The sequence below is a fragment of the Sebastes umbrosus genome, chromosome 13 (genome assembly GCF_015220745.1).
Source record: "Sebastes umbrosus isolate fSebUmb1 chromosome 13, fSebUmb1.pri, whole genome shotgun sequence".
NCBI classification, from domain to species: Eukaryota; Metazoa; Chordata; class Actinopteri; order Perciformes; family Sebastidae; genus Sebastes; species Sebastes umbrosus.
The window spans coordinates 4,048,502-4,069,796 of record NC_051281.1 but is presented as its reverse complement, the minus strand read 5'-3'; the positions used below and the strand labels follow the sequence as shown (position 1 = coordinate 4,069,796).

The 21,295-nt window shown below is 39.4% G+C and overlaps 2 protein-coding genes across 5 annotated transcripts in view; both read right to left on the bottom strand.

Moving 5' to 3' along the window:
- The window catches only part of LOC119499822 (trace amine-associated receptor 13c-like), a 978,627-nt gene that overhangs the window by 205,537 nt on the left and 751,795 nt on the right, over positions 1 to 21,295 (bottom strand). The gene's annotated exons all lie outside the window — the stretch shown is intronic.
- On the bottom strand, positions 4,523 to 19,528 carry ttll4 (tubulin tyrosine ligase-like family, member 4). 4 transcript variants are annotated; one of them, XM_037789011.1, is made up of 22 exons: positions 19,367 to 19,528; positions 17,521 to 18,078; positions 16,887 to 17,210; positions 16,233 to 16,692; positions 15,335 to 15,485; positions 15,165 to 15,241; positions 14,988 to 15,051; positions 12,118 to 12,236; positions 11,765 to 11,875; positions 11,239 to 11,315; positions 10,903 to 11,097; positions 9,851 to 9,933; positions 9,591 to 9,719; positions 8,944 to 9,066; positions 8,729 to 8,827; positions 7,932 to 8,066; positions 7,721 to 7,858; positions 7,471 to 7,567; positions 7,091 to 7,301; positions 6,377 to 6,444; positions 6,174 to 6,244; positions 4,523 to 5,168 (listed from the first exon to the last, which is right to left on the bottom strand). In XM_037789011.1, the coding sequence occupies exons 3-22, from the start codon at positions 16,968 to 16,970 to the stop codon at positions 4,967 to 4,969; spliced, it is 2,694 nt and encodes an 897-aa protein (XP_037644939.1). In that variant the 5' UTR covers positions 16,971 to 17,210; positions 17,521 to 18,078; positions 19,367 to 19,528; the 3' UTR covers positions 4,523 to 4,966. The 4 variants fall into 4 exon arrangements, with proteins under 4 accessions (XP_037644939.1, XP_037644936.1, XP_037644938.1 ...); XM_037789008.1 differs by having other exon boundaries at positions 16,887 to 18,078; XM_037789010.1 differs by having other exon boundaries at positions 14,988 to 15,042; positions 16,887 to 18,078.

Genomic DNA, 21,295 nt, shown 5'->3' with positions numbered 1-21,295 from the left:
TGAGTTGAAAGATGCTAAGGCCCACAGTGGAAATAAGTCATGTGACTTTTTTTTGTTATCTTCGATGTTCTTTTGATTGTGCATGCACATTGGTGTTGTAACCACGTTAAGTGTCTTTTTAAATGAATAAAAAATGTTCTGTAGAGCTGAGGGGAACAGCAAAGTGAGGTGATAATTCTCTGCAAGTGACAACTTTCACATTACATATTAATAGTTATTTGATCAATTATTATTACAATTATTAACAAAAATAAAAATAAAATTAGGCCAGTGCAGCTTTAAGGCTTTGCCAGTCCTACTGGGAGAGATATGTTCAAGTTTCACTGGGCCATTACATGACAAACTATTTATAGACACACTGAACGTCTGTAGTAAACTATCCCCTCCGTCGCACAGAGTTGAGAGTTTACATGCAGCCTTAAAAATCACTAATCAAACATGTAATCAACAATTACAACAGTAAATTAATTTTAGTCATAGTTGCAAGAAAATAAAAAAAACTATGGGACTTATTTTAATACTATGGTGAGCACAGCAAATCCATGCAATTCACTTTTACTTGGTGGTGAAACCTGCTAAACTCTTAACTTTCTGACATACAGCAAATAAACGGTGTCTTTCTAAAAATGCGGTCCTCCAAATGAGCCTGTCACTTCTGGTTAGAGAGAAGAGCTCAGATATTAATAGTTTACAACTGCTTAAAGAGTCCTGACACACAATCACAATACCACAGCCTGGTTTCTGTGTCAGCGCTCCTACTGTAGCTATTCTCTGTATGTATGTATGCAAGTGTGTGTGTGTGTGTATGTGCGCACATTTCAAACACAGGCTGTTGCAGCTGTAAACAGGGTCATCGTTGGGACAACTGCTTCATGAAGGTCAGAAATTTTAAACAATAGTTTTTAAAATAGAATTACCACCTCGTCTGTCCAAAATTTCATCACTTCATTTTATCCTGTTAGATATTCGTGTGAAATTGTCACAATTAGCATATGAATTATTGAGTTATGAACAAAAATGTTTTTTTGTGATGTCACCGTGACGTTTGACCACCAAAATCAAATCAGTTCATCCTTGAGTCCGGGTGGACGTTGTGCCAAATTTGAAGAAATTCACTCCAGGCGTTCCTGAGATATCACGTTGACGAGAATGGGATGGATGTGAGGTTACAGTGACCTTTGACCACCAAAATCAAATCAGTTCATTCGTGAGTTCAAGTGGACGTTTGTTTCAAATTTGAAGAAATTCATTCCAGGCGTTCCTGAGATATTGCGTTTACAAGAATGGTCCGGACGGGCGGATGGACAACTCAAAAACATAATGCCTCGGCAACGGCTAACGCCAGCACGTAGGCATAAAAATAATTTAAATAAAGGAACATCTTTGTTTACAAGCCTGAAAATATATATTGTTTAAATCACCCAGATAAAGACCCAATCATGACACTTGTACCACAAATAACTTTTATTTTGAAATTGTCATCCTGAGCAATTCATACAGCCCTTTAATATGGACATTTTTACAATTGTCAAGTTAGTAAAAAATATGATCATCCTCACTAACTTCTAACATTTCTGTTATGTTAAAAACAACTCCAAACGCAGTGTTATTATTTAACTTTGTAATATAATATATATATATATAAACTCTGAAAAGCAGCAAACAAACATGACGGCGGCGTGGCTGTAGTGTGAAGTGGAATCGGATAAATGCGTCGGAGCAGGTCGTCACTTCTGTCAAATGAAAACATTAAGACTTCAGTATGAAAGGTTTTACCCTGATAGTTGAAAGTTTACATGGCCATTTATAAACTCTCTGGTTTTATGCCTCAAGGCGTCGTGTCTAGAAGATAACTCACAAGTTGCGAGAGAGATGGTTACTGTTAGTCATTGACCTGGAATGGTTAAGGTTAGGAGAGGTCGTCGGGCAGCGAGTCTCACAAGGGTTTGCCCAAGTTTTCACAATTTGTGGGTTACCTTCTAGACACGACCCCTCAACCAGCAGCAGCTTGACAGACAATAAGCTGTGTTGAATGACTACACTGGTGGTTTTGTATGTTTTAGCTCATTTAGCATATATTTTAGATAACTGCAGAATAGTACAGGTTTTAATATACATAATATATTTAATATGGCATATTGTTAATAAGCAATAATTATCCTATCCTTATCCTATTTTCTCTATTTTTATATCATTGTGTATTTCTGTAATTGAACTCGACTGTTAATGTGACGAAGTTGTTTTGAAGACGTCGCCCCGGGCTCTGGGAGACTTGTGATGGTCTTTTTTTCTCTATTTTCTGAAATTTCATAGCCTAAAGGATTAATTAAATAGCACACAAAGTAATGAAAATGATTAATAGAAAATTAAATAATCACTAGTCGCAGTCCTACTTGAAGTACAGGGAAATTTAAAGCCCATCTCATCAGCGATACTTCCGTTATTGTGTGCTTGAGTAGCTCCACAAAGAGCATGTAGTTACTCTGCTCACACAGAGCTCTGTACAGCCTTCAGATGCCACTTTGTGCTTCCACATCACACCCTATTTTCTTTAAACACAATGACCTATGTCAAAACATTTACATTCTTATTTCTCCTTCTATTCCACATATAATAATTAAGTGTTAATAAAAGTTAAGATATAAATGTCTCCTACATAATGACACTGCACAGCAGTTTGGCATCTGTTAGTAAATTGCATAAAAAAAAACTCATCTGTAAACAAGTTAGCGTCCACACTTTTTATAGTATATATATTCTGACAACAGGAATGAAATCTTTGCTTGGAGAATTTCAAATATTTCCGTAGGTAAGACTGAGGTCAAGAAGATGTTTTCATGTGACAGCTACACCGTTCTCATCCACAACCACTTCTGCCTTTCAGTTTGTTACGATAGACGTCGGCTTTAAGAGAAAGTGTACCCAAACATTTGTAACTTCAAGTATTTCTTTTTTTTTCTGAAGTGTCCTCACAGTTTATGTATACATTTTTAAAATGAGATACTTTTTTTTTCCTGAGGATACAATAACAAGGTTCCCCTAAAACACTGAACCCTAATCCCACACTTTGTATTTATAGTCGCTCAACTCACAGTGTTGATGAGTTTAAGAGGTACTTTTATAGAAAATGTACAGGATACAAGCTCGTGTTAATGAACATACACTGTCGGGTTAAATTCTGGCGCTGGACTTGGATTTGGCAGCTTCAAGAAATATTCTATATAATTCCATATACTATAATTTCTGTACAATTAATCGTCACACAGAAAACAAAAGCCCTTTTTAAAAGTAAAATGATGAGATTACGTCAATATGACAGAGTTAAACTGCTCTAACGTTAAAATTAGTAGTTGGTATGGTAATATTATTTTGTTGTCTACTAACATGCATGTCAGACCGAGTAATCAAAGTTTCATCTTCAAGTATCTCTAACATACTGTAAGTCATTAATCGAAACGAGGTTTTGTGCAACACACCATCAACCAGGGAAAATAAAATGACACTTGATGTTTGGAATACGCTGCAGAGATCTCAGCACACCACACACAGTCTGGTGAGCGAAGAGTGGTTGCTTTCTGCAGCGCTCCCACATCCCTCCCTTCATTTGTCTACTGAGAGTCTACTTTTTTCTTTGCCTCTCTACTTCCACACAAACACAAAAAAGGTAGGAATGTGACAGTCCCCTTAACACCAAACCAACAGTCTTAGATTTAAGACATTAGAGAAATCACAGTACTGTGTCATTATTTACTGTATATGCTAATGCGAGTGCATAAAACACACAAACCAACAGCCGATGCTAGCGTCGCTTTGTGGTGGAGGTTGTGAGGAAGCCCAGTGTGTCTTATTCACAGTTAAAGCTTCGTACAAAAGACCAGTGAGGATCGACGCATGTAGGCAGATGGGATCCCAAAAAAATGCCACAGTGGCGCAAGGTTCAAGTGCCGGTTAGAAGACGAAGTATCATCCAGTTTGAGTAATACATTCGTGCGGTTTAATCAGGGCTGTCAGAGTTAACGCGATAATAACGCGTTAACGCAAATTTGTTTTAACGCTACTAATTTCTTTAACGCATAAACGCAACTTGTGATATTTAGGTTGTAAATCAGTTCAGTTTTAAAGCTAGAGTGAAGATACTGGCATCATATGAAACTAAACAACGTAAGGAATCCATTGGTACCAATCATGTCATACTGGCTTGTTGTGAAGAAGGCTCAATAACGCTCCAAACTTGTGCTGAATTTTGGCGAGGAAACACTGGCAAGGCCATTTTCAAAGGGGTCCCTGCAGCTGTTGTTGACTGCAGTTTGCCATGTTATGATTTGAGCATGTTTTATGCTAAATGCAGTACCTGTGAGGGTTTCTGGACAAAAAGTGACATTGTTTTGTGTTAATTGATTTCCAATCATAAATATGTACGTACATTTGCATAAAGCAGCATATTTGCCCACTCCCATGTTGATAAGAGTATTAAATACTTGACAAATTTCCCTTTAAGGTTCATTTTGAACAGATAAGCATGTTTCAAGATTCTGCAGGACGATTTTAATACCGCACAGAAAATAATAGAAATCACTGGCTGCTCAGAAGCTCTGAATATATTTGGACTAAAGTTGACATGTTATTGATTTTTTGTCGTAAACGGGATAAAACATGTGGAAACACTGGTATGGTCTTTTAAGTGTCTTGTATTGGAGTAATAGAAGTTCGCCAAGTCGCCATGAACTTTTGATTTTAGCAGTAAAAGAACAAACATTCAAAAAGCTCCTCTATTTTCTGCACACTACCCCATTAGCATCAACTGTTTATACTTCCTTCTGATAGCCAACTACAATCCTCTCCTTTCTACAGTGTTTGTTCAGACTAGGCTTGTAAGTAAATGAGAGATCAATAGAAGGGTGTTTGTGGAGGGGTGAGGGTTAAGTCCTAGACCCTGAGCTTTGTGTCTGTACTGCACGTTGTGTTATCAAACCAAGTCTCCGAGCGAGGCGAACTGGTCGGGCAGCAGGCTCTGGGTGAGGCTGGGCTGAGGGCTTGCACAGGCACTGCTGGTGACGCTGGATCCAGGACTTGGCGAACCAGGCAGGCTGGAGACCGAGGCAGCCTCCACGTCTGAACCGTCATCGTCGTCATCCTGATGGGAGCGGTGCTGATGGGTGACCACCACTCTGGAGAACAAGACAGGAGACAATCTATTAATGTACTGTGTAGTGTGTAATAAGTCTAAATAACTCTGATATTGTGTTTAAGCCTGTGGAAAGTTTTAACATACAACATGAAAAAGAAAGTTAAACGTAACCCTTTAATCATGTTCTATGCATTTTGTTTTGTTATGCTAAATTACAGAGTTGAACAGAGTAGTTTCTTTATTTTATTAACCCTTTGAACTCTGCAATAGAAATGCTCCGCAAGTGCCTACATTGGTATTTTTGCTTATTGTGATGTAATTTCTTGGAGTATCTTCAAATGCTTCATATCTCTAAAAAAAACAACCGAAGCTAAAAGGTTATATAAGTCAATAAACCATAATAAGTGATGAAAGGTAACAAAATTGTGTCATAAATTTAAAAAAAAAACAGGCCTGTTTTTCATAAAATTTGACTAAATAAACACCGAAAACATATTGATCCAAAAGATTTCTAAATGAAGAAACACAAACAAAATATTTCTTAACCCTCCAGAAGTTATTTGAACCATGCACATTATTTAGTTTTTGAGATGTGCTCATTTTTAATGGGCAGATCAAGTCCAATAGTGTCGCAAGTAACTTAATGTAATGATATCATCACGAGTGTACAACATGATGACACGAAAGACAGAAGCCTTAGCTGTCAGCTGCAAAAAGAAAGAATGGTTTAGTTATTATGTTTTTCATTTTTAGATCAATTCAAAACAGGATCATGCAAACAACAAGCTCCCACGGCCGCCTTTTACAGGGTTAACCTAATTTTACAGCATGATACCGAGAAGAATTCATACACAAAGGACATGCATTATGCATGTGTCTAAATATTACATATTAATATAATATTATTAAGTTCAGTACTGGATCAGCAGTTTTATTGACCAATATATGTTCAATATTTAGTTTTTTGTATCTGTTAGGGATAAGAAAACAGTATCGGTGCAATCTGGACCCCTGACTTTTATCTTTATGTTGTGTGAGAGTGTACCTGGATCTGGAGGGGCCGACCACGTCTTTTCTCTGGGGTTCAAACCTAGAGATGTAGCTACACTTGGACCACTAGGAAGACACAGAGACACAACCACAGAGGAAAACAGAATGGTTCAAATGATGTCAAACGATTAGAAAAAAATACCACATTCATTATTTATTCAGACAAATTAATCTAATCATTCTAGCACAGTTCCTCACCATGTGAGTCGGGTCATTGGTTCCTAGATGGATTCCTTTCTCACAGAGAGGCGTCAGCACACTGAAACCTGCACGTAGACAAAACACATTTCATTTTTATCTCATCAGAGCTTTCAACTACATCTCATGGTCTTCTTCAGTAGATGGTCTGTGGATGATCCTGAGATGTGCTGCTATTCTGTAAATTCACTATAAGCCTAAATAACACAATACACGTCCTATTAATAATTAAGGATGATGCAGCTAAATACATCAATCTGAGGTAAGGTAAGTAAGGTAGCGAAGTTCAGGTAAAATTGTGTGAAAAAAATAATAACACTTGTGGTATTGAGCTGAGATCTCCTGTATAAATGACACCGCTCAAAACCTTTCAACAGTGCAACACATTTTCTGCATGTGCTTTTCAAAGAAGTTAAATCACCAGACCTGCAAACTCTAGAGTGAAAAATGTGACAAGATACAAAACTAAAATCAGTTCTTGTCCTTACGTACAGACGTACAGACAGACAGACAGACAGACAGACAGACAGACAGACAGACAGACAGACAGACAGACAGACAGACAGACGGACAGACGGACAACCCGGCCACAGCTGTCATGACAATCTCTCTTACTAGGGTCTAAAAAAAGCACTGCAAATCCCTAATAAATGAATGCCACTGAGAGTAATATCATTATAGTGGAAATGCAGTGGATTTATGGAGCACACATACCTTTTGTCCTGTTGTTCCAGTACTTCTTCTCCCACTGGTCCAGCAGGATGTTGAGGTATCTCGGACACTCGAAGAAGCGAAGGTAGCGGGACGATGACGCCGATGGGAAAATACGCTCAAACTGTCCAAGGCGAGTCAGCTCGTCTTCTGTCTCTGCTAGCACGCGGACGTCCTCTGGAGTCAAGACGTCCAACGCTGTAGAGAGGAAGTCCTGACAGAAACAGAAAGAAAGAGATACAGTTGTACTTGCAACTAACTTTTTTAAACTAGATTAAATGCATTTATTTCAAAACATTACTTACCTCTGATTTAGCATATATTGCCTTATCATTTATTTACTTTCCTTGGTCCAAATCTTGAGTATGTTTGTATTTATTTACCTGGTCGGCATAGCGCTGTGTGAGGTAAAAGGCCCGTTTAACCTTCTCATCAGCAGACAGGTCTGGCTTGGTCCTCTCCCTGTTTCCGCCAGACAAACTACACACACACACACACACACGCACAGAGGTGTTGATTCAACTCTAAGGTCTTTGCTGAGGCTGTAATTTGAGTTAGATTTTGAAAGTTCAAGTTTTCATCTCAGTTACAGGACCCCTTGTGTAACCTCTGAGGTGTAGTACCTCCTCCTACCTGCTGGTGGAGCTGGAGGCGCTGCTGCAGGGAGCGATCACATCATCTCTTTGGGGAACACGGAAGCCAGCCAAGTTCAGGAGGTCTCTGATCATCTGACCTTTAACTGAAACATCCAGTGCTGTGTTGGAGTGGAGGCTGGACCAGAAACACAACAGTTACAAGACGCACTTTGACAACCAGTGTGTGTTTTTATGTGTTTGTGTGTTACCTTGGTGATATGTTGACCTCCAGGATCCAGGGTTTGAGCTTCTCGTCCAGCATGATGTCAAAGCCGAACAGCTCGTGGCAGCTGTAAGGTGTCCGGACGTTCATCTTCAGCAGACTGTTAACGTACGGTTCTGACCTGATAACCAACACACAGGAGATTATTTCATAATCATTTGGTTATTTCAAAATTACTTTTCTAGAGTTAAATATGAGTTAAGAGTTAAAAACATATTCCTCTGATATTTGTTAATGAGGGTAGTGTCAAAAACACACCGACTCAAAGAACCTTGACTTTTGTTAAAGCTGCAACATGCAACATTTTAAAGTTAAGAGGGATTGTTTGCTCTGCTGCAAACACACTTTCTGCTAACACACTTGGAACGTGAGCAGCGTGAGTGCGTCGCGGATATAATATAGTGTCGTGATGAAACTAGTGATTTACATCCCTAGTGAAAAAGACATAAAGCTTGCAATTTGTAACACCTGCAAGTCCAAAATAAGCCGTGGAGGAAAAACCTTGAAAATATTTGGAACAACTAACTGTTTTATTATGAAAAAGAGAAAAGTAAGAAAAATGTTTGTGTATGCTGTCAAGTATAGTTCTTAGAAAGAAAGAAAATCGGACTCGCCCGGTCAGATTTTTAAAAAAAATCAGAAATGGCCAAGAAAATTGCAATCGGTGCATCTCCATTTATATCACTTACACTTTCATAAATAATAACGATAAAAAAAATGTGAAAAATTGTGATGAAGAATACAATAGCCCTGCAATCAAATGACTGAATGGAAAAAACTTACCCAATGATGGTTTTGATCACAATGTCTTTAATCTTCTCCCAGATCAGAGTGGTGTTGACTCCCTTAGAGCCCAGATACTGCCACAAGGCCTTCAGAGCCCTGAAAACACACACGCATACAAACACACATTTTGCTGGTTGTTGAGCAACACATGTGTTCAGACACCATACATATAATGTGTCGCAGATTTGAGTTTCACTTTTACAAACACAAACCATTTGTGTCCCTGGCAGGCCTTGTCATCGCTGTTCGCCTGGTATTCAGAGTTCTTCTTGTTGACGCTGTAGTTGGTCAGATGCATGAACTTGTTACCCAGAGTCTTCATGGAAGACGAATACCTAAAGAAGAGAAACACAAACGTGGAATTAAATCAAATATGACCTCTATCATCAGCTTTTTGCAAGTCTCTGACATCTTATTCAAAGTTTCACTTATCAGCCATATTGATTTTTAGATCACATTTGTACATACACATTACTAGATCCTATTACTTTTTCCAGCTTAAATGACAGACGTTTATGGAGGATGGAAACCGGCAAATATCAAAAATAAATGAATAAATAAATTAAAAATAATGTTAAAAACAAATGTAGCCATTAATTAATTGATAAAATGTGATATAATTTGTTTTAATTTGCTTCCTTATTTATCTTTGTATTAATTCCCTTATTTATTTAATCTTCTATTTAATTTTCCCTTTTATATAGTCATTTTTATTAATTTTTTAATCTATTTATTTATTTTTGCATTTATATTTTTTTAATATTTATTTTTAAATATATATTTATTTATGCATTTATTTATTTATGCACAAAAAAAAGTATTTGGCCTTGTCACTGTGGTGGATGTAATGAAAACTGACTTGCAGCTGGCGAATCGAACCAGTCCGTCAGAGAAGATGTAAATCCTGAGCGGGTCGTAGCAGGACACATAGACGTAGATACGCAGGTCAAACTTGTTACCGCTGATGAGGTAGGGCTTGTGAAGGTACCTGCAAAACACAACCAGGATAAAGATGTTTTATCCTAATGAGTAATGAATAATGTAGTGTCACGTTCTGGAAAAAAAGGTCTCTGTGCTACTAAGTTTCAAACCATTAGCAGTCTATTCTGGGCTACATACTTCTGGACTAGTAGTGGTCTCTTGCGGGGCAACTGGCTCCATCTGTGGATGACCTGGATACCGATTCCTCTGGCTGACGCAGGCTGTTAACAGATGAGAGGAGGAAGACAGAATGTAATAAACAAGTAACCAAAATACACATTTACTCGATTATTTTTTGAAGGTTTTTATGTCATTCTGTAGCTTCCCAGTGGTCTTCTCAGTGGAGTACGTATGTTTTAGCATCAAAATGCTATTTTCCCCTTCAAGCCCTTCTAAAAACGATTTCCCACGTGACCTGACGTAGGTTTCTGCATGACACTGCTACATATACAGTATATATACAACTTTATAGTCAGTGTATTAACGTTACTTAGATGGCAGTCGGCATGCTCCCAGTTTGGAGAAGCAGACAGGAGTACCCGCACGAAAGCTAAGCAATGTACTGCTGTGGACGCCATGTTAGTTCACATCCGAAAGTCACACAACAACGCAACTAACCGATCGATGCAGCGGTAGACCAGCAACTCCCGTGATCTGAGAGGTAAAATTACTGTTTTCGTGAGTGGAGTCTGGTCTGGTGGCTTTGAAGATTGCGATACAACAGCTACAGTTCCCCATCAGAAAGGGCTGTCTGATGGCAAAGCGGTGAAAATATTCTGAATATAGTGTACAATTCAACTGATATTGATTTCTTTTAGGTGGCTAAGACAGGTTTTTCTGCTGCTCCCGTCCACAGCAGCTTTACCTCGCCGTGTGACAGCCCTTTCCGACGGGGAACTGAGGACATTATATTGCTCTCTTCGAATCCACCGGACTCCATTAATAAAACCAGTAATTTTACCTTGCAGAACACAGGAGTATACATACAACCCCTCTTGAAAAAATCTGAAACAACCTTTAAGCATCACAATCTAGATGTCTCATTAATTAATTACCAAACAATTAGCTAACTAGTTTCACCATTTTCAGCAATTAAAGCCAATCATCATCATTAGACAGAACAACTAATTATCCAGCTACTGAAATCCAAAAGACAAAATTAAATATCAACAAATAGAAGTCATCCTTACAGGTTTGATGATCCACTTCTGCCTGGAGCCGCCGTCCTCCCAGGCCTTGCGTAGCAGCTTGATGTCCTGAGGAAGGACGAAGGTGCGGGGGAAAAAGCTGAACTCTTGTTTGCCAAAGCGAACCTGCATCTTGGACAGGTTCCTCCACAGCCGGTCCTTCCTGCCGATCTGAAATGTTCCCGGGAAGTGGTTCAACTAGGACAAGAGAAAAACACAAAAACAGCCCAGTTAAGTGTAATTCTGGACAAGAGATCGAAAAAAAATTGATAATTTCCTTAAAGTTAAGACTTTCCGGGAGCACAACCTGCATTGAGCAGTGTATCAAGAGTTTCTCACCTTCTGGTGCTCTCCAAGAGCCTTGAAGCCAGGAGACTTCATGTGGTGTCCCCAGCAGCCCAACCAGTCATGACTTTCTACATGAACAACAGAGCAACACACAGATTTCAATCATCCAGTACAAATGGTAAACGTGTTAACGGACAGTAAACTACAAAACATTACCTCCAAAATCATTTGTAAATATTTTGACAAGGAATATGCAACCATGTCCATTTAAAGTGACATCATGCATGAGATCAGTCACTCTGTGAGACACCGAGTTGTATATAATTGATTACAATTCAAAATACAGCTGTGGTCAACAGCTCAGATCGATCGGCCACCAAACATCTGATATTCGCTCTAAATAGTTTGATCGGGGGGCGATCAGATGACACAAAACACGCAAGACAATTTCTCTAAGCACCACTAAAATGGTTGTTGTTTAACAGATATCACTTTAAGATCATGGTGGCTATGAATTAATCATGTGTTCTATATAGCAGCAACTCCCACTGACACACACACACACGTGATGACTTACTTTTGGTGACTTTGAAGTGAGACCTGGCGATGGTGTGTTTGACAATATTTGGAGTGACGGTGCTGATCTTCCATTTTAACAGTCGTCTCTGCTCTACTGGCAGCAGTTCCACTGCAGAGCACAAAACAACACAAACGTTTTATGTATTTATAACCATAAGTAATACACATCAAGCCTACACAGACTGCAGGCATGATGCAAATAATGAAATAGTTCACAGAACCAATGTTGGTAAAAGGTGTTAACTGTTCAGAAAAATCATTTAACCCATCTTGTAACATAACATCCCATCATACTGCCTACTGCTAAAGCTACCGTCTGTTTCACACGACAACAGAGGTGCGTGTCCTGACCTTTCTCATCGGCGGTGCTGAAGTAGAGCGTTGGGGCGATGAGGGGAAACAAACTGGGAACCAAAGCTGGTTTCTCCTCTCGATCATCTTCCGTCTCCAATGACATCGGCTCCTCGACACTGAGAGGTAGAGTGAAGACAAACAGATTAATTGAGACATCCAAATACATACAGCCTCTGTCTGCTATATAACGTCATAACAGGGTAAATGTCAACCTGGACCCTATTTTCCCATGTTTTTGTGTCGTGACTAATGGGGACAACATTTTTCTGAAATTGGTCCAGTATTGAGGGAGAGCGCTGTACGGGCTGCAACATGGTGCTATTGGGGCAAGCTGCCACCGTCATTTACGTCCACTAAAAAGTCAAAATTCTCTGATTCCAGCTTCTTCAATGTGAATATTTTCTGGGTTTTTTTTACTCCCCTTTGACAGTATAATGAATATCTTTGAGTTGTGGACAAAAAAAAGACATTTGAGGACATCATCTTGGGCTTTGGGAAACATTTTTCACCATTTTCTGACATTTTATAGACCAAACAACTAATCGATTAATCAAGAAAATAATTGACAGATTAATCGACAATGAAAAGAAAAACCACACTGACTGAGAAATGTGTCAACCGTGTAGTTAATGAGACACAAACTCTATACACAGACATTCAGATGATACATTTACTTTCTATATGTTGCATGTAATCGCCATCTCCATCCATCCCTGCCCTGTCAGCACCACTGCTCTGCTTACCGTGTTGCTATTAAACGAGCAAATTGCCCACAACAAAATTAAAAAGTAATGCGGCTCGAGTTGCATTCGCCGGGCGTCTAACTAGCGGAAGTTGGCATCCAGTCACCACTCTAGTTAGTAACACAAGTCCAGTGTGAACCGGATGGATGACTGTTTGCACTCCGCGCCAGTAACATGACGCTTGTGTAAATTTGGGGTCAGAGACGCCACACGGAGAGTACAAGTACACTTTGACATTGAGATTGTGACAAATGAAGGAGGCCTTCCAGTAGCACACTACCTAAAAATCCCACAAATTGTAATACCACTATTCACAGAGAGTGGGCAATTTAGCCAGTGGAGAGCCAATGAAGACATAGTTCACCTCAACAAAATAACACTACAACAAGATGAGAGCCAGTCGTATCAGTGGCATGTACTTTTACGTAGCAGTTAAGTGTTTTTTCTCAAAAAGGCAGTTGTAAGTAAGTCCAACATTTCAAAATATCACTATTGTTCACATCAGATGAACTCAAAATAATGAGAAAAAAACACTCACATGACAGTCATATAGGAAGGAAAGAAAAACAGGTGGATGAAGGAGCAGGGGATGATGTTATCCTCTTGCAGATCCGACAGGTATACATTAGCATTACAGCTAGACCAGGCTAACTTAACACTATACTAGCCATACAGGAGCTGTAGCTTTCAGGAAAGGGTGGGGAGGTGATGGGGTGTATGTAAATGAACACAAACAAATCAGCTGGTTGGGGGAGGGGGGGGTGACAATAGCGGTCCCTATCCAGGCTGTTTTAACAGAGAATCAGCTGCGAGTCTTTGGTAGCGAGTTCTATTGTTGAGGCCATCATAGTGGAGAACAATATAATACACAATGCAGCAGACCTTTCCACCACGCTCTGCTGCTTTCAGCCTCTTTTAACAATTGCATTGAGAGAGAATGAAAGAGAGAGAGAGAGAGAGAAAGAGTCCACAGGATCTGATGGATCTACGTTTTATTCCATGTTAGGAGACCAATTAGAAACCAGGCTTGGATGTTGGGCGGTCCCAAGGAAAGGACAAAAACAAATTGGAGTTCTTCAAATTCAAAAAGACCCCAAAAGTATTGGTCTAAATAAAAAATGAAAAAAATTAAGTACACTACATAAGGAGTATACAGGAAGAAAATAAAATATTTATTTTTCTTTAGTTATTGATTTATTTAATTTCATGTTTACAGCGAAATCCCCCCATGTTTTTATTTTCCTATTCGACACCTAGGACACATTTTATTCTAATCTTTCCTTTTTATTTTTTATCTGTTATGTCTGTATTGAAGAGTTAACTGCTTGTTCATTATTTTACTCTACAATATGTAAAGCGTCTTTGAGAATTTTGAAAAGCGCTATATAAAACTTCTGTATTATTATTATTAAATAAATTGACAGTAAATAAATTAATTAATCAATTAATTAAACAAACAAACAACTAATTAATTAATTCACAATAACAATATAATCAACAATAATATATATATAAAATTATATAAAAACACAAGCATGTTGATATTATTAGGGAATAAGGGCATAATAATAGTAATAAATAAACAAATGAACTGTAGTACTGTAATAATAATAATATATATTTAAAAAACACAAATAAGCAAGTTGATAATAGCTGAAGAGAAAAATGACATAATAATAATAATAATAATAATAATAATAATAATATTTAAATGAACAAATAAATTTAAATTGTATTTGCCCACCAGTTATGTATACAACCATAGTGAACTGGGGGGCTTGAAAAACACTTGTAGATATAAATTCATATAGAAAGTAGGTGATTTGTATGGTTTGAATGGCTACCGACAGCTTCACTGAGTGCACAAGAGGAAAAAACGTGACTAAGCAAATACCAACAGAGAGTGTGTCAGAAAGACTCACAGAGGGAGTGTGGATTTACACAATTCTAGAAAAAGAAGGCTATCTGCTCCGTAAGAAAGAAAACCAGACGAGTGTCCGGAAAAAAAATGTCAAGAACAACAGCCCTCCACGTAGTTTGTATCAGTCAGTTTTTATGTTCTTGTGGTTACCTTAAATTTCAACCTAAATAAATAAATAAGTGAGGTTATAGAGTGCGTCTTACCCAGAAAGGGGAGTGATGGATGCTGTGGACGAGGTGCCAGTGATGGACGAACAGTCTGAATCATCTGCAGACAACAGAAGACAACTAAAAGTGGTCAGTGGTTTACATTATAAATAGAGCAAACTACCTGATGATTATAGCTTAAGTATGATGAGTGTATGTCTTTTAACATCTTACCGTCATCACTACAGGCATCTTCCAGCTCATCAGGCAGCTCCTCCTCAACTCCATCCACCTGCATAACACAATCCTGGCTGGAAACATTAATACAAGGAGAAATATTCAGAGTGAGAATTAGAAGGGGGGAAAACACAGAACAGCATCTATTGATTGAAGCAATTGCTCACCCAGACAGCTGAGTCTCTCCAACCAGACTCTCCTCTGAGGAAGGGAATGGCGATGACATGGAGGCCGGCTGTCCCTGCTTGGTTAGGTGGATGGCGGAGATCTGAGTGGTCACGGAGCCCACCAAGGCTCCTGCAGGACTGGAGGCCGCAGCTACGAGGGAAAGAACAGTCTTCTATATCCACATAGTGTGTAACGGTCCATTTATGGTATCATGCTACTTGTCATGTGTATGGTGACTGTGTCTATAATTTCTCAAGGCACAAATCATGTGTCTTTCTGCCTAGTAAACTTCATGACGTTTCATGGTATTTCACGGGAAAACAAACTAACCGCAAACATTTTTTATTTTATTACTTTCAAGCCTCTGAACACTTGAAATCATATTTCTCTAAAATGTTAAATATTCATTACTAAATGAGAAACAATCAATGCAAACCTAACAGCTTATCAACATATTACTTATCAAGAGTTTAATACTCAAAGCTTCATCTGCACTGTGTGGGAGTCATAGCAAGAAACTGATTAAGAAAATACATTTTCAGGGCCTTTAAATAAGGCCACTCTTCAAACACATTGTGGCCATGCTTTCTTAAATAAAGCTAAAACTATTTAGCTCTGCAGATGCACATGTGCTGCAGAGATGGAAACTTAACTGCATAAATTGCAGCTTTCTTCAGCTTTCTCTAAAGATGAGCAATACCAAAGTTTCTCAGGACGTTATTATTGCTCAGGCCTCTGATCATAATGTCAGTATTACTAGAACTCCCTGTGCTCATGAATATTTCTGTAAAACTTGTCTTCAATATGTTTGAGGTTCTACATAACCAGACAATCTACTATTCTATTGTCCTGGTTTTACTACAGTGCATTTCACAGTAAACCAGTAACTGTATTTACCTGTGACGGTATCCAGCGGTGTGGCACTGACATTGGCACTGAGCACAGTTGGCATGGGCCCATTTGGAGAGGGACTGGCTGCTGGAGGACTGGTTCTTTTGCATGTAGACAAGGTGCTCTCCGGTGGACATTGACTTTCTGGGGCCTGCTTTAGTTCTACTGATGCTATTGTTTGGGTCTTGCTGTTTGTAGTTGTTGCTGGAGGACCTCCTCTTACTACCAACTGATTGTTTAGAGCAGTTACTGTTGTGCAACTGTTTTGTGTCTGACTGCATTTTGTTGCATTGGCTGAATGGCTCCTCCTTGTAGTTGTTGTTTCCCTTGTTGTGCTTCTTCCCACTTCTATGTTTGTGCTGTCAGTGCTGGAGGCGTCCTTTCCCAATGCTGCCCCCTGTTGTTCAGGGAGAGTAAGGCATAGAGGAGGCACTGATGGCGAGGACGAACAGTCTACAGCTTCAGGCTAAGAACACAAAACAAAGAAAGGTTCAGATGTGGAGAAAAAGGCAGTAAGTGGACTTATATAAAGGTTACTTTAATGTAAAGGATTCTGGAACTGTTACACACTTTTCCTTTTAAGAGTTGAAAATTCAACATTTTTTTTATTTCAAGGAAAATGTTCCTGCTATGTACACATTGGGAAACATCAATACTTACCATAAGTTTGTTAGTTTGCTGACGTCTCCTCGTTGCTAAACCGTTTCCAGGTTGCCAAGTTTGGAGCGACGTACATTTCTGCATGGTCAGATGGATTTTAAACCCAATCTGAAATTCCTTCTTGGGGATGGAGGAAGGGGCATTGGTCTCTGTGAGACTGCTAATAGCCTGCTTTAGTCCGGTTGCCAGTACCTGGTTTGGGTTTTGAATCCCATTAAGTTGTCGTGGCAGGTTTGGAGACCCATCTGGCACAGCGGTGATTTGGCTCTGGGTGTTGGTTTTATTTCCGACCCCATTCTCCCCTCGAGAAACAACAGATGTGATCTGCTTCAAAGGGGAAGCAGATGAGGCAGCATTATATGAGAGAGGTTTGGCTTGATCCTTTCTCCTGGACAGCTCTAGGGAAGTCTGACTAAAAGGCACTTTAGTGGCCACGACTGTCTTGGCATGTGTACTGACAGAGGTTGTAGTGGTGGGACTATCTGCGTTGGAGCAAGCCCGAAGCTTCGCCCCGCCCCAGGGGGACGACTGGTTGGTGGGCATGGCACAGCTCAACGAAGACGTGCTACGTTTAGGGGCAGAGGTCTTGGGAGGAGATTAATAGACAGGAGAGGAATAACAGTCGTGACAATACCAAGGTAGTGGAGGAAGGTTCTCTGCCTTGTTCCTCCTGGTTGCTCCCCTCTCAATTAGTGGCTCTGCTGTAGGAATGACTTTGGAGATGTCAGCTCCAGTGGAATGGAGTTGTAAATTTTCTGTTGGTCACTGTAGATCGACTACAAGTTCTTGATAAATCCTGACCAACAGTAAACATAACTGCTGCCACAGATGCAGTGACAGCAGTTAGCTCTTGGTAGCGATGCAGGGTTAGAAGCCTTCACGTGAGGGTCACACAGGCAGGCACATAAGGTTTTTCTCCTGAGGAAAAGTGGGTCCCAATCTAATTAACAGTCACACTCAGAGTTTGTCATGAGATCGAGGACGAGTCGAGGATTCTTGAGGACATCGCTGATGCAGACTGAGCCAGAAACCTTCTTCTTAACAACTCTGGGGATGAAATGTAAGCTTTCAGGCTACTTAAGACTGTAACGGCACACTTGGCTCACACCAAGGTGTCAGGTTGTAGAGGAGAAAGCGGTGTTCTCATTTCTTCATCAGTTGGCTCACAGATATAAACCAACAGCTTTCATCACTGAAAAGTACACAAGAAGAGAAGCAGAGTCAGTCTGAGATGATCTAGTCTTCTAATAACAAGAAATTATCAGAAGACTGAAGTATTCCCTCTTGTGTGGAAAGAGTCACACAAAATCATTTTAGTACAGAAACCAATGCTGAAAGTTATCTGGTATCACTTCAACAGCTGTTTAAAAACTATTTCCTCTTATTGTTAGAGGTAGAAAAGAGGTAGAAAAAGGACAGTGTTGTATTTAAACAAAGACATATTCAACCACCACTACTTTAGCCAGTGAAAACATTAACATAAACACAACAGTGAAAGCATCAACCTAATGCAAAAATGTTTAAGTTAATGCTATAATAACATGTTAACTCAAATTTGTTAAATGATTTCCAATAATAAATATATACATGCATTTGCATAAAGCATCATGTTTGTCCACTCCCATGTTGATAAAAGTATTAAATACTTGAAAAATCTCTCTTTAAGGTACATTTTGAACAGATAAAACTGTTTGAAAGTAAATATTTTAATTGATTGACTGCCCTACTAATTACATACCTTTCAAGTTAAACTACACTGAAAAGGTTGGTGTTGTGAGCTGAAGTTTAGGACTTTGGTTACTGCCAATTTGATTGTTTTTTTTTTTTATCTTTATGATAGAAACTCAGACTTTACAGGCACAGCAGGTACACTAAGTTGTACTGAGTAATAATAACAAGATACTCTATCATTGAAATCACAGCTAAGTGAGTGGAGTTAGTTAAAGCTAGCCTGTATCACCAAAGCAAGAAATCCTACATACAGATGTTTTACAGATGTGTCATTTTCTCTTTAATTACGCCTTTTTAAAGTCTCTTCTCAGCAGGCATCGTACCATGTGCTGAAATCAGCCAACATTGCAGTCAACGAGACTGATGACTGGGAGTAGTTTCACACGTGTGTGTGTGTGTGTGCTTCCCAGAGGACACGCTGCTTCACTAAGTTACGTTAATGAGCTAAAGTAATAACGTTAAGCTCACACTAGACTTACTGTAACACCACCGTGTTCTTCACAACAGTCCACTCGTCCTATCGGTTTAACGGAACAGACTTGACAGCTGGTTAAAGGTAGTTTATGTCTGTTTACCGCTCCACCGCCGACCACACAGTGTTAGCTTAGCTTAGCAACAGAGTTAGCTTAGCAACAGCCTAGCAACAGCGACCAACTGCCACTGTGTTAATAAAGACCCTCCTCTCCTCTCCTCCTGGTGTCAACACTAAAACACAGCCTCGCTATCAGTTTATCAACATGTCTTCATACCTACTCGGTCCCGGTTGGTGTCCCTGACATGTTGTTCCGGTGGTCCGGTGGTCCGGTGGTCCGGTGAGGAGCGCGGTAGAGACTGTCACATTACAGCGGTAACGTTCGCGAGCTGAAACATCTATCAAAGATCATCTGTTGAGACAAGAGCACTACTGCCACGTCCGCCTCACTTCCGGGTTCGCTTTTGAATCAGAGCAAGGGTGCCCTAACTTTTCCCTTGGAGGGCCAAAACTGGAACTCAATGGAGAGCCACGGGCCAAAATTAAACACCTATTGTATTGTATTGTTAAGATGCAAAATGGTACTAGGATCCCAAGTTCCTTTAATTGAATATTATTTACATAGTTAGCCCCTTAAAACCCACGTGCTGAATACAATTGGGCTCATTTATGCAATTTATCCATTTCCAAGACTGTTTAGGGACCCGAGTATGTAGAAATGTTAAAATACACTATTTTTAGAATAGGCAAAAATAACACATGTATACTGCATTCAAAGAACTGCATGTTTTCCCAAAAACTGCATAGGATTATTGTAAAGTGGGCATGTCTGTAAAGGGGAGACTCGTGGGTACCCATAGAACCCATTTTCATTCACATATCTGGAGGTCAGAGGTCAAGGGACCCCTTGACAAATGGCCATGCCAGTTTTTCCCCACCAACATTTAGTCCAACTTTAGAGTGTTAGCCTCCTTCCTAACAAGCTAATATGACATGATATGGTACTAATGGAGTCCTTAGGTTTTCTAGTTTCATATGATGCCACTATCTTCTAACCATAAACCCGCGCCTGGTACGGTCTCAAGACAGTAAAGTCGGTTGGGTCTTTTAATAAAAAAAAAAGAATTTGCTAACATCTGGCGGGCCAAATCAAACCTGATGGCAGGCCGCTTTGGACAGCCCTGATCTATAGTGTTGACATAACATTTTCTTATTAAATAGCTACACAATAACATCAAAAACAAAGATATACAGAAATAAAAGATGATCAAATACTAAATGAATCCCTAATTATTTATTGTGTGGTCTGTTTATTTTACTTATGGGAATGATGCCTTTAAGATATAAATGTTTTGATATATATTGTGTTCACAGGCAGTACTTGGCTTTGGATCACTTACATTCATCATCTGCTGCTTTCACTATGAGATTAAGCCTCTATCTAAAAAAAAAAAAGTTGTCTTTCAGTTTTTGGTTATTTTACATTAATCCACAATGTAACTTTATGGAAATATAGTTAAATACAGAAACAAATGCACTCCCAGAAAAAACGATGGAAAGAGTAGAGGTATAGAGTATACAGTATAATGGATCTCCTATAGCTACACTATGAGCCTGAACGTGGTCTGAGATCACCTCGTCAGCTACTTCTTGCTGTTCCCACAGCTTCATTTCTATCATTTGGACCTAAAAAGTATTTCTATCCACTCAAACTGCTTCAGTTGGTCCATTGCATTAATTTCCTCGCTGAGGACCAGACGGGCTTGTACATCACACATCTCACCACTGGAGGGCTCACTGGAGGAGAGACCTGAGAGCAAACTGTGTCTTCCTCCTTCCTTTACTTATGACTTCTCCTCCGTTACTGCTCCTCCGGTCTTCCTCTTTTTTTCCTCTCCTTGTTTCCCATTTTTATATCTTCTTCTCTCCATATTTGACTTTCCTTCCACCTCACTCTCATCCTTTCCTTTCTCATTCTGTCTCCTTCCTTCCTACTTTCCATCCTGTCCCTCTCTTTTCCTCTCTTCCCTCTTTCCTTCCCCTCTTACCTCCTCTTCTCACTTCCTCAGTTCCTCTCATTTCCTTCTTTTCTTTCTTTCATCCTTTCCCCCTTCTTCACTTTTCTTCTCTTCCTCCCCTACTTTCCTCTTTTCTGCCTGTGCGTCTCTTTTCCTCTCTCCTTCCTCTTACCTTCTTCTTCTCCCTT

Coding starts and splice junctions, on each gene's coding strand:
- ttll4 (XM_037789008.1), bottom strand. CDS start 17,429: ATGCCCACCAACCAGTCGTCCCCCTGGGGCGGGGCGAAGCTTCGGGCT. Junction 15,242..15,334: donor GGAGAGACTCAGCTGTCTGG/GTGAGCAATTGC, acceptor TAATGTTTCCAG/CCAGGATTGTGTTATGCAGG. Junction 7,859..7,931: donor GAGGTCAACATATCACCAAG/GTAACACACAAA, acceptor TTTCTGGTCCAG/CCTCCACTCCAACACAGCAC.